Raw genomic sequence first — 16679 nt, 5'->3', positions numbered from 1 at the left:
CCTCCTCCTCCTCCTCCTCCTCCTCCTCCTCCCCCTCCCCCTCCACCTCCCCCTCCCCCTCCCCCTCCCCCTCCCCCTCCTCCTCCTCCTCCTCCTCCTCCTCCTCCTCCTCCTCCTCCTCCTCCTCCCCCTCCCCCTCCCCCCTCCTCCTCCTCCTCCTCCTCCTCCTCCTAAACTTAAAATATGTAGCACTACCTATTCAGACGCATTATTTTTCATTTTTGATTTGTCTGCTTATATATCGCTTCAACAACAACAACAACAGCTTCTATTTGCACCTGATCGAACGCAGACGAACGGACGCGACGATCTCGAAAATTTTGCTATTTGGAGGCTAAAATTAATCATTTGCAATGGCTTCGGCAAACAAATTTGTTACTTTGTTCAACGGTAATAAGATGCCCATCTTAGGACTGGGAACATGGCTGGTAAGTATCCAGGGAAGCATGAGTGATCTATCATCTCAACATCAATACCGTATAAATCTACTCAAGACAATTGAATTGGGCGCTTGTGTAGTCCCACCCACCCTTATTATTGCCCCCAAGAGAGGCGTACGCATCCGGTATCAGGCACACATCTAGGTGCATAGTGCATTACTATCCTGGCTGTGTATTAAAAGCTGTGCTATTGATTCTCAACATTTCAAACACCACTGTACAAAACTCAACTGATTTCACTAAAAATCAGTACTTTAGTGACGATTGATGACACCTAAATAGCAGTAAAATACAATATTTTCAACTTTCCGATGTTAGAAAGAATAATTCAAAAATTCAAATTGTGAGTCTAGTCTAGATCTACTGACACTGTCAAACTCAAACCTGCCGATAAGCTGCATTGGCATGATCGTGTGCATTTGTGTGTTGTGAGTGTATTGACTATTCATTCATGTATTCAAATAATAATAATAATAATACATATGATTTCTAAGGCGCTAAATCCACTTGACAGTCAAATGTTCAAGGCGCAGCTTGTGCAAGAGATGAAATACATACATGATAGTTACATTTATACAAAGTGCGATAGGAAAGGTATAGACCGAATTTTCCGTCTCTTTCGTTCGTTAGCCTCTTATTGGGGTAGGGTCGGCCGGCTCTCTCTTTAGAGACGGAAACCGTCTATACACATTCCCTTGATAACGCCACGGCCATTTCAGGTCGTAGCGTTTTGCCCCCAAAATCCCCCAAAATGTCATTTTACCTCGCGCATGTTATATTGTAAATTAGGCCTAGGCTATAATAAATCAGTTCCACTTACCAACTTTACTGAAATAATCAGTTTAATAGTCCCTTTTTAGGAATTTATGGGTCAAAATCGAAATCCATGTTGAAAAAGATTTTCAAAATGGATTTCGATTTTGACCCATAATTTCCTAAAAAGGGACTATTAAACTGATTATTTCAGTCAAGTTGGTAAGTGGAACCGATGTATTATAGCCTAGGCCTAATTTACATGTGGATATGCACGAGGTAAAATGACATTTTGGGGGATTTTGGGGGCAAAACGCTACGACCTGAAATGGCCGTGGCGTTATCAAGGGAATGTGTATAGACGGTTTCCGTCTCTAAAGAGAGAGCAGACCCTACCCCAATAAGAGGCTAACGAACGAAAGAGACGGAAAATTCGGTCTAGGAAAGGTACAGACATGAAAGGTTATGGTAATCAATTATAAGCTAAATTAAACAGATATTTCTTAAGATTGTTTTTTAACACTTCAGCAGAACTGCTATTCTTAATCCATTGAGGGAGAGTATACCATAATGAAGGCCCAGCATGAGCGAAGGTTCGCTCCCCCCCCCCCCCCCCACTTTGTTTTAACCCTAGGAGTAACAAGTAAGCCAGAGTTTTGAGAACGTAGCTGTCTAGAAGGAAATGCTGCCTATTAACCCATAGTGCAGTGCTAGAGGTTAATACGCATTAGCATTGACTCTTTTTGGTTAAACAGATGACTTCACACATAAATGACGCACACACGGAAAACTGGAAAACGCAAAAACATATGTGATTGTTACAAGAATAGCTTTTTTTTCTCATTTCCAATTTGATACTTACTTTTCGCGAGTTTTGATATTTGCAATTTCATTGGCAATTATATAGCCAGGATGTCTTTAAAAATTATATAACACACAAAGTATAGTAATGCTGCTCTGAGTGATGCATGTAATGGAATGAAGCATACCCGGGGCCGGGGGGTAGTTCCATAAAGCTGTTAATTCATAAAGTTGCGCATGACTTTACGAACAGCTTGTATATGAAGTGCCAGATAGGTTGCCCAAAGTTTGTTTTTGTGTTTTAATAACAATGTGCGACTATATTTCCAATAACCTCAATTAAATTATGGCAAAAAATATACTTTGCATTAAAAATGTTTGTTATAATAAGAATGTTAATCTACATCTGCACAGTTCAACTTTAGTTGATGCAGTTAATTAATAATGATTGAGCATCCCATATGGCTTTTCATATATAAGTAATTTGAAAATTCATGCGTAACTTTACGAACAGCTTTATGAAACACCCCCCCCCCCCAATATTGCTTTTGTGCTCTTTTATAATCCATGCTTTAAAAAAAAAGTTTAATATTTAAATTTTTGCTAGATTCTTATCATTGTTGCAAGAGTGCAAATCTGAATGGCTTTCTCTTTCAGTGAATCATGTCAGTCATTTTCAGATCTTTTTCTTTTTTTCCTTTGGCCTGTGCAGTGGAATGTGACTTTGTTCATGTCCCGGTACATTACAAAATACAAAGTTATAAGCCACATTCCATTTTAATGATATGATATTGGCAACACACAGACATACATGTATATCAAAGGTGTATACTAGTATGACTATGATTCTATGAATGCCTACTAGTACTGGGGCATATTGTTCCAAATGATCAAAGAATCATGTTTGCTTTATAAGAGATTATTACATAACCTGTATGAGCACAGGGAGCCAGGCGCCTTTGAATGCTTTTGCAGATAAATGGCGCTATACAAATGCTGTTCATCATCATCATCACAGAAGCTACATGGCTTTAAGTGGGTTATTTAGTTAAGATAAAATGAAGTTACATCTACACTGACTACTGATTAGTGTGTGTTACAAGACACTCTGGTGATTTGTATACATGTACTTGATAAATCAGTTAGTATTCTGGATCAGTTCCTTAAGGTTCCTTAAGGAATGCTATACCATTGTGTATTATTCAGATTTGTGCATGCAATATATGCCTAGGCTATGTCTTTTCTTCCATAAAGACTGTAACCAATATATATCTTTGAAAAGCAATATAGACCCTAAATTACCTGAATTGTAAATCAGTATGAACAAAATAGATTGTGTGAATGCTTTGTTGCACCTCATTTTCAAGTAAGTAAAATATAATCAGTAAATCTTGAATATCAACCTTCTACAAAGGTACTTTATGAAATGATATTTAAAGTAAGAAAATGAATGTGATATGTTTTAAAAAATCACACTAAATGCCTGTTTGGAGGTAGAATGGTGTTTACTCATATCAATATGACACATGTTTAATGCCATTTGGCTCTGAAGAGATGAAAAAGTTCTCTTTTTATTTTCATTTTTTAGTCCAAGCCAGGTCAAGTTGAAGCGGCAGTGAAAGCAGCCATTGATTGCGGGTATCGACACATTGACTGTGCTCACGTCTACGGCAATGAGGTTGAGGTGGGGGCGGGACTCAAAGAGAAATTTGATGCAAACGTCGTCAAGAGAGAAGATATCTTCATCACCAGTAAGGTAAGGAAATAAACCGTCTTCTCATCTTAAACCCTGACCTATCGATACCCATATAAAATATATTTTGCTTGTACAGACTTTCTAACTATCATGGAAATTAGGGGGAAAAACATGGAATTTGAAAAAAATCATACCTTCTTCTCATCTTAATCCATGTCCCATGTCCTATCAATACCCATATGAAATATATTTTGCTTGTTTCCTGACTTTCTAGCTATCATGGAAATTAGGGGGAAAAACATGAAATTTGAAAAAAAATCAAGCTATTCAGGGAAAATGGTCTGGGGAATTTCATGGCCACAAAAGAAAGTAAGGAAGTGAAGAAAGCAAGGCCCCAAGGTAAAGCAGTGTAAAATGCTTAGGCCAAAAATAAAAACTTGTTGTATTGCCCTTTGCGACCGACCCAAAAATCTGAAAATGTACGGTCGGCATTTTAAAAAAGTTTTTTTTTTTAATGAAAAAAATATATATTTTGTTTGTTTAAATGGGATATAAATGCATAAAATCAAATTATTCCCAAATTCTCAATCGTCTTCTGCTCTAGTTTCAAAATCCTACTAGCGTAAACATGCAACATTGCAAACCATGGATTATTATGAGGTAAAAAAGATATGAATGGAATGATGACGCTGAAACACATTAAAAACTTAGAAATATCAGCCAAAAGAGGGCGGGAAAAAACAAACATTCAAAACTGAAAAATATCGGCCCAAAGAGGGCAATAAAAAAAAGTTTTAACATTTTTTTTCCGACCGACCGACCCATGTTTTGGAACCTAAAGGGCAATACAACAAGTTTTTATTTTAGGCCTTATGAGGCTACCTGGCTTGAGGAAATAAAGACCATATTATTTTATTTTATTGCTGAGTTGCACTATTTAGCTCTTTTTTTGTTGTCATTTTCTTTCATGTAATTGTGTAATCCTGCAGCTATGGAGCACCAAACGTCACCCAGATAACGTAGTAAATCCACTGTTTTTAGCTCTCTTAGATTATTTTCTCTCATGTTATTGTGTAATCCTGCAGCTATGGAACAATAAACATCACCCAGACGATGTAGAGGAAGCCTGTGACATTACCCTCAAGAACCTTCAACTCAGTTATGTCGACTTATACCTCATGCATTGGCCGATGGCATACCAGGTTGGTCAAAATGGGTGTAGATTGGTGTTGTTGTTGTTGTTTTTATTTCCGTATAATAAAATCAGATAGAATACATACAAAGTAATCATACAGAGAAAAAGGACAAAATATGGCTGGTAGCCCATGAGAGTAGTTGAAAGAATCTACAACATTTTATTTACTTTATTGGCTTATAATGACTTGTAAGATGGGTGAAAACTTTTGTAGATTGTATACCCCTTGTCTTTGGAAAATGGAAATCATTGTTGTAGGTCAATTTGATCTCAACTATTTATGCAAATGAGCTTCCCTCAACCCCTTAATTGTCTCATTGGGATTACTTTGTAAGCGATTTTTTAATGACAAGCCTCAATGATATTACCTGTGAGCCACTGTACTCCTTCGATATATGGCGTCAATTCAGAAGAAAAGATATGGGCTGTGACCATTGAGTGATTTCAAGTTCGGTGTTGAAAGCTGGTGTTGGTGTTGTGAGAACACCAACACCAACCACAACACCGAACTTGAAATCAGGCTGGTGTTGGGATTGACCTTAGGAAATATGACGTATTTCCGCTAGTCTGTGTTGAGGGCTGGTGTTGAATGTCGTCTGCTAAACCGAGTACCGCAGTTGGTGTTGACGATTTACGTGCAATTTTCCCATTCACCAACACCAGCTCCTAGGGATTGGGAAATTCATGATTTCAAGTTCGGTGTTGGCGTTGGTGTTGCAGTATACCGCAGGTAACTATGCGGCTATCTAGCACGAATCTGACGATCATGCCAAGGTAAAAATCCCTTGTACAGTCAAAACAGAAGTAAATCATGGGAGTTATATATGTTTTTCAAGAGAAATGATATTTTATCTTTTGATTTTTTAATATGACTTTACATTTGATAATCGATCTGATGTAATTTATTGGAATTTCTGATTGGATTATGCTTTTATCGCAAGACTTTTCGCCTGTAAAGTAGACGTCACTCAGACGTTGAGGCTGGTGTTGAGCTATCGATAACGCGCACGCACGCGCGCACGCGTGATCGGTATCGTCCTTCTAAACTGACCGTCGGTGTTGGAGCTCGGTTCAGCAGCCTTTCCGCGCTCTCAACACCAACACCAACACCGAACACCGTACTTGAAATCACTCAATGTGTTTTATTGACAGAACCCATGATTTCATAGTTGTGAAAAACGTTTTGGTGTGATCATTTTAGTCGTTATTGTCACATAAGGTCTGACCAGCCCTTAACTCCAGCAACCATTATCAATGCATATAGTGTAGTCCAGTATCAATCATGCGAGGTAATAATAATAATAATAATACAGCTTTTATTATGCGCCATCGATCACTTCCCAAATCAAGTGTTTAAACCACTCAGCTGTGATACCTCATATTAATGTACAGTCAATACTGCTTTACTACTCTATGTATTATTGATGAATTATATGTTCACTTTTTATGTTTTCAGAGAGGCACAAATGATTTTCCCAAAGATGATAAAGGCCAGTTCATCCCTGAAGATGTAGACTATGTGGATACATATCTGGTGAGGAAGAAAAGTTAGATCATCATTATTATCATCATCACCATCACAGCATCATCATTCTCATCATCATCATCATTCTCATCATCATCATCATCATCATCATCACCATCATCATCATCATCATCATCATCATCATCATCATCATCATCATTATTATCATCATCACCATCATCATCATCAGTATCATCATCATTACCATCGTCATCATTTTCATCATCATAATCATTATTATCATCATCACCATCATCATCATCAGTATCATCATCATTACCACCATCATCATTTTCATCATCGTAATCATTATTATCATCATCATCATCATCATCATCAGTATCATCATCATTACCATCGTCATCATTTTCATCATCATAATCATTATCATCATCATAATCATTATTATCATCATCGCCATCATAACCATCATCATCACCATCATCATTATCATCATCTTTGTTTTCATCATCATAATCATTATTACCATCATCACCATCATCATCATTGTCGTCGCCGTCGTCATCATCGTCCTATTAATAATAGTAATAAAAATGATATTGATAACAACAACAACAATAATAATAATGTGAATAATAATTTTAAAAAATATTGATAATGATGATGATGCTGATAACATTATGGATTCTGTAGGCCTTCAGGAACCATCAAGATTAAAAGCAATCCAGATTAAAGATCTGTTTTAATGCAGTTAGCATCACAGATCTAACAATAAACCTTAACCCTTTGTAGTTATTGATCATGATAATAGTAATGGTGGCTTCTTGAATAGTGCCCATTCCTGTTACACAGTGATGCTCCTGTAACATCATTAACCCGGTTCTAGAGTGGGACAATATGTAGCCTTTTTCACTCTAGTCTCTAGCCACCTTTGTCAGTGCTCAATTCCTCACGAGGTCCAAGGATCTCTAACAACAATATCACAGTAATTTGTAATAATAATAATACATTAATCTATTCTGTGCCATTTTTCTTGTTGTTTTGTTCCTGTAGGCAATGGAGAAACTGGTAACAAGTGGAAAGTGCAAAGCTATAGGACTGTCCAACTTCTCCATGAAGATGATGAAACGTGTTATTGAGAAGGCCACAATCCAGCCTGCTAACCTACAGGTATGAAGCTAAAATAATGTAGTGTCCCTATGGCTCTCTCTTCCTCTCTCTCTCAGTCTCTCTCTCTCTCTCTCTCTCCCTCTCTCTCCCTCTATGTAAGAAATGATGTTCATAATATCTCAACATGCATTACATTATTCAAATTATCTTTCCGTCAAAATGACATGATTTATTATATTCACTTAATTTATTTATTAAAACATCTTCATACAGGATAATATGCTCAGGTATACTGTTTTTATAAATGGTCCTGTTAACATTAAAAAGCAAATGACATGTGAAATGTATAACAAAGTTTCAAATACAATCATTTAACTGCAATACTGCATAATTATGTTGACATATAATTAAAACAAAATATTAAAAACTCAGAAATGTAAGTATCATTAGATATAACAAACTACTGTATTATACATTTTAATAAAACATTAAAAAATACGAAAAAGTACAATAGATATAAATATTTACAAAGTAAAATTAAAAATAAAACTTCTTATAAATCAATTTAAAATTTCAATTGTTTGGGCATTTTGTATAAAGTGGGGAATGCTGTTCCATCTATAAGCACCAGAAAATTTAAAGGCTTGTTTAAAAATTGAGAGGTGGACTTCAGGTGGGACTACATTAAGACTATCATTGTTCCTAGTATGGTGATTGTGTCGTTCACAAAACATTTCAATATCATTATGAAGCTGTGGAGGGGCTTGACCATGTCATACCTGCCAACCACCCCGATTTAGGCGGAGTTCCTCCGCATTTTTCATACCAACTCCGAATTCCGAGTGCATGCCTCAAAACTCCGATTTTTTTTAAATTTAATTTTTTTTTTTTTTTTTTTTTTTTAGAGTGTAATGCACTTGGAGAGTATATAACTATTATGTTTGTATTTTGAAATGTAAAGCGCCTTGAGCATGTTCATGTAAAGGTGCTCAATAAATACCAATATGTATGTATGTATGTATAAGACTAAAGCATAACACAGCACTGATAACCAGATCTGGATTGGTTGGTTCCAGTAGCCAGTAATTCTGAATCTTTCTACCTTTGCAAAATAGGGCTCCTAACTGAGGTGGGTAGTGAAACATGTAGTTTTGTGAATGTTCACATTTTGATATTTCAAAAATTGTTTATGTGTGGGGCGAAAAGGTTGAAGGAAAAGGCCCATTTGCACCATTAAAATGGAGAGAAAAAAAAATAGACGCTAAAGTCCTGTGTACACCCCCCCCCCCCCAATCTACGGGCTACTACCCCAATCCTTCGGTGGTTCGCGACCTCGTAGTCCATCCAGAAAAATTTACTCCTAATTTCTCTTGTCTCAGGTTGGCAGGTATGCCATGTATACATTTAAACATTTGTGTGGCAAGAAAGTAGTCTTTTTTTTTCATTAATGTCTTGCCAAGTTAATTTTTTTGAAAATGTTTTAAAAGAAACATTCAGGTCAAAGTTGCCAATTATTTAACTTGCGGCTCGTTTTTGTAATCCTTGTAGTTAGTTTTATGTTTATCTGCACTGTTGGCCCGGACAGACATACCATAATCAATGCAGGGTTGTATTGTAAATTTATAAAGAAGAACTAAACCACCTTGGCGACCATCATTTCTATCTCGCCGATAGACGGAGTACCCATTTATTTTCACGATTTCACTAGCAATAGAATTATTTAACCAGGTCTCAGATAGACATATAATGCAAAGTTCATAGTTTTCAACAAATAATTAATTTCATCAAGTTTATCAAACAAGCTTCGCACATTCAGAAAAATGTACTATTCACAAACAAATATTATACAAATAGTGAATGGCCATCAGTGCAATGGTACAAGATTTTGCACGAGGTGAAAGAACGAGGCGCAGCCGAGTTGAATGGAGCTTCTCATCTTTCACCGAATGCAAAATATTGTTCCATTGCACAAATAAAGACCATTCACTATTTGTTTTATACAACACCTCGGACGTTAACAGGCTTAAAACAGTTTTCCTAGGCCTAAATCTAGTTCTCAGCGATTTTTTTTTTTTTTTAATTGATGAAATTGCCAGTAGTGAGCGCGCACTATTATGCAGGCAGCAAACCTTGCGCGTACCATGCGCCGCGCATACCAACCTTTATGTGTACGCGGAGTGCAATTTCGTTTTATCCTTTCGCACCATTGCACTCTGACGTCACTTAGCTCACAATATACTTTGTACATCGTTAGTGACGTCAGAGTGCAATGGTGCGAAAGGATCAAACGGAATTGCACGGCTGGAGAATGATGCCGTTCAATGGTTCTTTTAGCACATGTCATGTGATCAAGAATTGACCAATGAGATTGCAAGAATCTTAGTAGGCATTGTATAAACAGCCCTGAATGTTAGCTTTCCATGTCACTTTGCCATATATGCCAGATGAAAGCGTCCTGTGAGTAAGATAGTTAACACACTCAAATAGATGGAACTCAACCCAAACTTGGGAACCATATGCAACATTTTATGTCGTTCCTCATTTTCTTTATCCTCTGCCAACCTAAACCTATAGAATGCCAGGTAAAGCATTTGGAGATTGACTTTCTAAATTCTACATAATTGAAAAATGTATAACCAAGATCAATTACGCTATATATGAATATACTCTGCTGCACTTTGTTTAAAAACTCCTTAGAATGCTCTATTATGGACACAATAAATCTTAAAGTGATTCTGAATTCATTTTCATTTGAATAATAACCTGATTTTAATCTCTAGGTTGAACTGCATCCCCTGCTTACTCAGGAAAAGCTGATTGAATTTTGCAAGGAGCATAACATGACGGTAACAGCTTACAGCCCTCTAGGTGCACCTGATAGACCATGGTAAGTAAGACAGAGCCCTCTATAGGCACAATTAAAGCATTGTATTATGTGATATGTGTCTTTTGGATTCTAATAATCTTACTCTTGTACCTTGGTTGTTATTTTCCTGTGATGGAAGATTACACTCTTAGGCCCGAATTCACAAAGGAGGTTTACATTTAACCCATGGTTAAAACTTCATTTACATAACCCATGGTGTAAAATTAGCGCAAAATAAGCGCAACACAGTCAAGAGGTCCAATATTAGATGCGTGCAAGGCAAGGTACGCTTATTTTGCGCTAATTTTTAAACCATGTATAACCATGTATATAGAGAGAAGCAAGCGTCACCCTCCTTCTAAATTCTCTTAAATGGAACTCTCTCCAAGACAGACGCGAAGCTCACCGTCTAAGCTGTTTCCACAAAATGTTACATGGCCAGCTGGACATAGATGCCCAAACACACATTAAACCTAAACCAGATCGTAGCAGACGCGGGCACTCAAGTCAGTTCGAAATACCATTAACCAGATTAGATGTATACAAAAACTCTTTTTTTCCCCGCACAACCAGAGCATGGAATAATCTCGATTCGGCATTAGTATCCCTGACTGACTCAGCAAAGTTTAAAGTAGCACTCCTTCCGAAATAAGTCCACCCTCTGCCACCACGACCTCCAGTTTAAATTCCACTAGGAATCTTTTGGAGGAACAACAACCAAGTACCAAGTACCAAAAGTCATGCAAGTACCAAGTACCATGGGTTACGTAAATGAAGATTTAAACCATGGGTTAAATGTAAACCTCCTTTGTGAATTCGGGCCTTATTGTTTGTTGAAAGTTTTTAATTTAATATTAATCATTTTAATGCACATTCCTGAAACTGCCTGATACCAACATTCCCCTTGGATGAATTAAGTTCAGTTTTTAGATCCAAGGATGAACAAATTTCTGCCAGAGACTCTAAGGAAAGGCATAGTTGTGCAAAATCTACAAGCGAATGGATTATAATTCAATGCGTAGTTACTCTGGTTTAGGATTCTACCAACCGTAAAATTGAAAGCTTGAAAATTAAAAATTGCCCAATAAGTTTTAAGATTGATGTTTGCTGTCATTATTATTATTATTTATTTGACCAATCAGAAAACATACAATGAGTATAACAATCAGATAATACATAGAAATTTCATAATATATGCAAACAGTTTTAGGAAAGTGGAGAGGAGAGAGAGAGAAGGATACAATCTCCTTTTCTTGGGGTGACAAAAGCAATTGAAATTGCTATTACTCAAAAGCATGTCACCCCCCATAGGCTGCATCTTGGAAAATAAAGAATAAAGAATAGAATAAGAATTCACAATATGAGATAATAAAAATCATAATAATTTGAACAATTACCATTATATCCATCATTACTTGCATTACATTATGTTGCCATTACAATGGCTTGACATTCATCACTTAAAACTGAAACTAGTTTACCCCCAACCCTTGAAAGTTTCATGTATCAGATTAGATTCATCTTTGAATTTGTCTTTTTTCTTCTTCTTCTTTGAAGGGTTAAGGATGATGATCCTAAACTGATGGAGGATCCTATTGTTACTGGCATCGCTACTAAGAAGGGCAAGAGCCCCGCCCAAATTCTCATCAGGTTTTGTCTTGAGAGGGGGATCATCTGCATCCCAAAGAGTGTCACCCCTAGTCGTATACAGGCTAACTTTGAGGTGAGCCGAAACTCTTTCCCCTTACAGCAGCAGCAGGTTGTTTACATGTATGTGAATGGCTCAAGTGGGGGTGAAAAAATGTAGCTGCAGACAAAGGTCTTAGCAGTGCTCACTTGTCTGTGTGTTACAAGATACAGAAATGGAAAGCGCATGATGCTTATATTGTTGTATTTTGCCATGGCAGAAAACCGCAGTGGTTAACAGCAACGTGTGAACTGGGCCTAACAAGCTCAAATAACATTGATTATACGATACATGTTCTGGAGCAGCCGATGGAACACCTGACTTTACTCATTATTCAAAAAAGAAACAGGAATATTGGACTGTTTTGATGAACAAATGACCCTACCGCAAATACAATGTTCGACATTAAATAGCGACATTTGTCCCACACTGCGCAGGTCAGCACATGTGCAAATACGATACTGGGGAAAATGATTAGACAATGTTTCTTCTGGCTTCCATGGAGAATGTACAGCAGTGTCATCTAAATCCTTGTTTTACTATGTTTTACTAAACTATTGTTCAGGTTTCATGAACTCCCCTGATGATTTGATGAGATCTATGTAGGCACCATCATAATCTGTTACAATGTATGTAATATGATTTATTGGTCCCTAATCAATAATCTATCAGAAATTCCAGTTCTTGGAAGTGCCTTTGCAAAATATACCCATGGTTGGTGCTGCCCTCTATGGCCAAATACTGTAGTTGCGGTAGCTAGAATTGCAAATATTATTTTAAGCTTATACTCATTCTTTATGTAGTGTAGTGGAATTAGTTGTCATTCATGGTATAGCTAAGAGCCATTGAAGCGTCTGTGATTTATGTGATGTAAATGGCTTTTTACAGAGGAATATTTTGTTTAGATGATATATTTGTAACTGTTAAAACAGAAGAAAATAATAATGATAGTTGATTTTCTCTCTTTATCTATGTTTCTCTCTCCCGCTTTTCTTTTTATGTTCACATGTTGTTTATTATGTTATTCCTTTTATTATAAATTTTTAAAAATTGTATTTTTATGCATTTGTTTGTTTGATTGTTGTTCTTTTTTTTTGTGGGGGGGGGGGGTGTTGGTGGTTGGGGGTTGGTTGGGTGGGTGACATTTTAGTCAACATTATTCTTAGAATGACACTAGAGTTCAGGACAAGACGTGAAGCCTGCCTGCAGGATGCCATAAATCTCATGCGATTTTTATTGACCTGAATTTATTGGATTTTATCTTCTCTCTTGACCTCTTGAACAGGCGCTCAACTTTGAGCTTGATCCTGAGGACCTTAAGACTCTGTTGGCCATGAATATTGGGTACCGTGGCTGTCTTCTGGACTGGTGAGTTGTCATCCAAATAATTGATATAGTAAACCTTGCTTAGCCACTAATGCACATATAAGTAAAAACTTTCTAAGCTCGTTGTCACCTAAGTAAAGTAGTTAGTTGACAACTGGGATGAGTGAGGCTTTTTGCAATCCGTCATCCGTAAACTTTTTACATTTTTAGCTTCTCAATAACGCATTACCCAATTTTTAACCAAACTTGTGAGGAACCATCATCAGGCAAGGGGATTTAAGTTGTTAAAATGGGGTACATAACCCTAGTGGGGTCCTGGAGGCAGGTGCAATAGTTGCAAATTTTCTTGTTTTTCTAAAAAAAAACATGGATCGATTCCAACCAATATTTGTAGGAATCACTAGCAGGAAATGGAGATGTAATTTTTTTCAAATGGAGTATAAGGGCAGCATCCCCCAAAGTGCCCCTATTGCAATGAATAAAATTGATGTATACTTTTTTTATACTAAACTTAAAAGGGAGCATTCATTAGGCAGGGTGGATATATATGAAATTGCTGACCCCTCCAGAGGAAGGGGGCTTGTGAATAGCACTCCCCCTTCCCCCAAAAAACAAAAATGAGCTCTGATTTACATTTTTGATGACTTTTCAAAAATGCATGACCAGATTTTAACCAAACTTGGTAGGAATCATCCTTAGGCAAGGGAGATCTAAAGTTGTTCTAATGTGATACGTACCCCAAAGGGGGCCTGGGGGCAGGTCATAATTTGCAATAAGTTCTTTATTATATGCTTGCATAATTGTCATAATTTGCAATATATTTGTTATTATTTGCTTGCATAAGTGTCAAAATTTGCAATAAATTTGTTATTATTTGCTGGCATAAATGAAAGATTGATATCAGTGAGGATTTCTTATTATTCTAAGTCTTTTCTAATTTATTCATCTCTTTTTTTAAATCTATAGGGTAAATCACCCGCAGCATCCCTTCCTTGGTCCAGAGAAGGATGATTAATGGAATCAAGCTCAATATGCGTTCTCTCTCTGATGAGAAGATACATCTAATGTTCTTAATAAGTTTAGTACAATTTGATTAAAAATCATGTTTCTAGAAAATATGGTATGAATTAGAATGTGATTCTAGTGCTAACATTTTAATGGATATATACTTGTCATTAAGAATTGATGTTTGTTTATGTTTTTTTCCCTTCTTGTAGAGAAAACTTGATAAAGACTTGAGTTTCTTGCCATCTGATTTTCCAGACTTTGTGCAGCTTTTTTTTTTAAAACTTCTTTCTGAGTGCTGTTAAACTTGAAACTTTCACATTCACAAAGTTTGCAAATGGTTCAGATTTGTTAAAAGTTTTATCTGTTAACTGAGCAATGTGAAAAATACAGTATACAGAAACGTCAAAGGCTCATACGTGGTACAATATGTACCATTGCTTTTGATTTTTATCCAGAGAACGTCACAAATTGAATGGGATGTTATGATAATAGAAGGTGATATGATGATATGATATTTGTGTAATTCAATGTCATACCATGGTATATAAAATAGTGTGTGAACAGTAGTGGTATGATGGCCATTACAATTTTTTGTTTTTAAATATTTTCACAAATTGTCTATGTCTTTCCTCTCACTTAAAAATTATTTGATAATGTTATTATACCTATATGGTCTGTATAAGAACTCAAATCTTTCACTAATGTTCACTATCATGTCTTCACATAAATGATTTGTAGGGGATTTGAAAATATTATTGGACTTTTGTTGTCACTTCTCTTTAGTTATCGTATCTCAGTCTTTATGTCTTGAGGTGATTTTAAATACAATTTGATTCAAATCCTGTTAACAGACATAGTATTATGCAAGGTATCAGATGTGCAGAAACACAACCATCTTGCCATATTTATAAACAACTTTATGCCTCGATTCAACCTGGCAGAATTTTACTTCATATTTCTACCTAACTACCCTACTGCTGCATTGCAATTGCAAAATGGCATATCTTTACTTTGTTAGAAGTTTAATCTACAGAGATCATTTCTAATGTATATCATCAGAGTTGTCTATTAATGAAGAGGATTTTTGTTGATTTGATCAAAAGATGCAAGGTACATTATCATTTCATATAACAACCGTAGCTATATGTATTTAAATACTGATGATTGTTTAAATACGACACCAGTTTTGGGTTGTCAATATCAGTGAGTTTACATAGGGGTCCTGGGGGTCATTCAGGGCATGCTCAACAGTCTGAATTTGACCACATGGACACAGGTCAGAGTCTTTGAGACCCCAGAGCCTCATGCTTGCTCCTTGCTAGAGTGGGGGCTGCTTTACATCCTTGCCGCCCACCCTGTATAGCTAGCAAAATCTGCTGTGATCGGTCAACCATAGTCGGCTATAGATGATTTTATCTCTGCCCATTGTTGTACTAGGGCAAAATACATCATTCTACCATTCACGTTCATGAATTTCAACTATGCAAAACATTTTTTTTCTTCACTTCTTCACACACAAAAAAAAAACTTGGAACAATTTTTTTCTTTCTTCCAATGTAAACGATTCGCGAAGTGTTCTATTTATATGTATAGATACATTGAAAAGCTTTTGAGTAGGAAACTGAATTAAAAATTTTCCCTATCTTCATTTTATGTTTTTATATAAAAGATCATGCCCAAATACAAGATATGCATATTTTATTTAGTTTTTATTTTCTTTAATAATATCATAGTACTTACAGATTTGCAAATTGTTTGTTGATTTCAGAATCTATGTTATCCTAAAGATCACTTATGAAAGAGTATTATTATTCATTTGATGATATAAATGAATTTGTACTAAGAGGCACCAAAGCAGCTAATCGTTATCATGTTTTTCTCCATAAAGGTGCAATTCTTTGTTGAGAATCTGTATCTCCTATTTCTAGTTTAGATAAAACACTGTCAAGTCTATACTAATATTCTGCCATTTACTATGATACGTGTGGGATATGAAACACTACCATTAAACCAATAGAGTTTGTGTTATTCTGATGAGAATGAATAAATCAAGTAATATATAAAACAAAATATGTGATTGATAAAATATGTTTTTTTATTCCCGATCTGTTGAGTCCTTAACTTTATGTGAATTATGAAGTGTATACATATCATAGGAAGCACATACCAGGACTTTTAGTAATTTCTCAATAATGGTCATGATGATGATAATGATTATGGTGATAATGATGGTGATAATAATAATGATGGTGATGGTGATGATAATAATGATGACAAAGATAGAATAGAAACGACAATGATGGTAAAGATG

General features: G+C 36.1%; 1 protein-coding gene across 1 annotated transcript; it reads left to right on the top strand.

The window, feature by feature from the left end:
• Positions 1-271: 271 nt before the first annotated feature.
• Positions 272-16438, top strand: LOC587781 (aldo-keto reductase family 1 member B1). The gene is made up of 9 exons (XM_030986336.1): positions 272-428; positions 3583-3750; positions 4776-4892; positions 6342-6419; positions 7425-7541; positions 10262-10368; positions 11905-12070; positions 13320-13402; positions 14327-16438. The coding sequence occupies exons 1-9, from the start codon at positions 354-356 to the stop codon at positions 14373-14375; spliced, it is 960 nt and encodes a 319-aa protein (XP_030842196.1). The 5' UTR covers positions 272-353; the 3' UTR covers positions 14376-16438.
• The last annotated feature ends 241 nt before the right edge of the window (positions 16439-16679 follow it).

The sequence above is a fragment of the Strongylocentrotus purpuratus genome, unplaced genomic scaffold, assembly GCF_000002235.5.
Source record: "Strongylocentrotus purpuratus isolate Spur 01 unplaced genomic scaffold, Spur_5.0 spur5_scaffold_15, whole genome shotgun sequence".
Classification (NCBI taxonomy): Eukaryota; Metazoa; Echinodermata; class Echinoidea; order Camarodonta; family Strongylocentrotidae; genus Strongylocentrotus; species Strongylocentrotus purpuratus.
This window is presented reverse-complemented; position numbering and strand designations above follow the sequence as displayed.

Bases quoted from the DNA above. Each gene is read 5' to 3' on its own strand.
- LOC587781 (XM_030986336.1), top strand. From the start codon at position 354: ATGGCTTCGGCAAACAAATTTGTTACTTTGTTCAACGGTAATAAGATG. The intron at 3,751-4,775 runs GTAAGGAAATAA...GTAATCCTGCAG, and splicing joins ATATCTTCATCACCAGTAAG to CTATGGAACAATAAACATCA. The intron at 12,071-13,319 runs GTGAGCCGAAAC...CCTCTTGAACAG, and splicing joins GTATACAGGCTAACTTTGAG to GCGCTCAACTTTGAGCTTGA.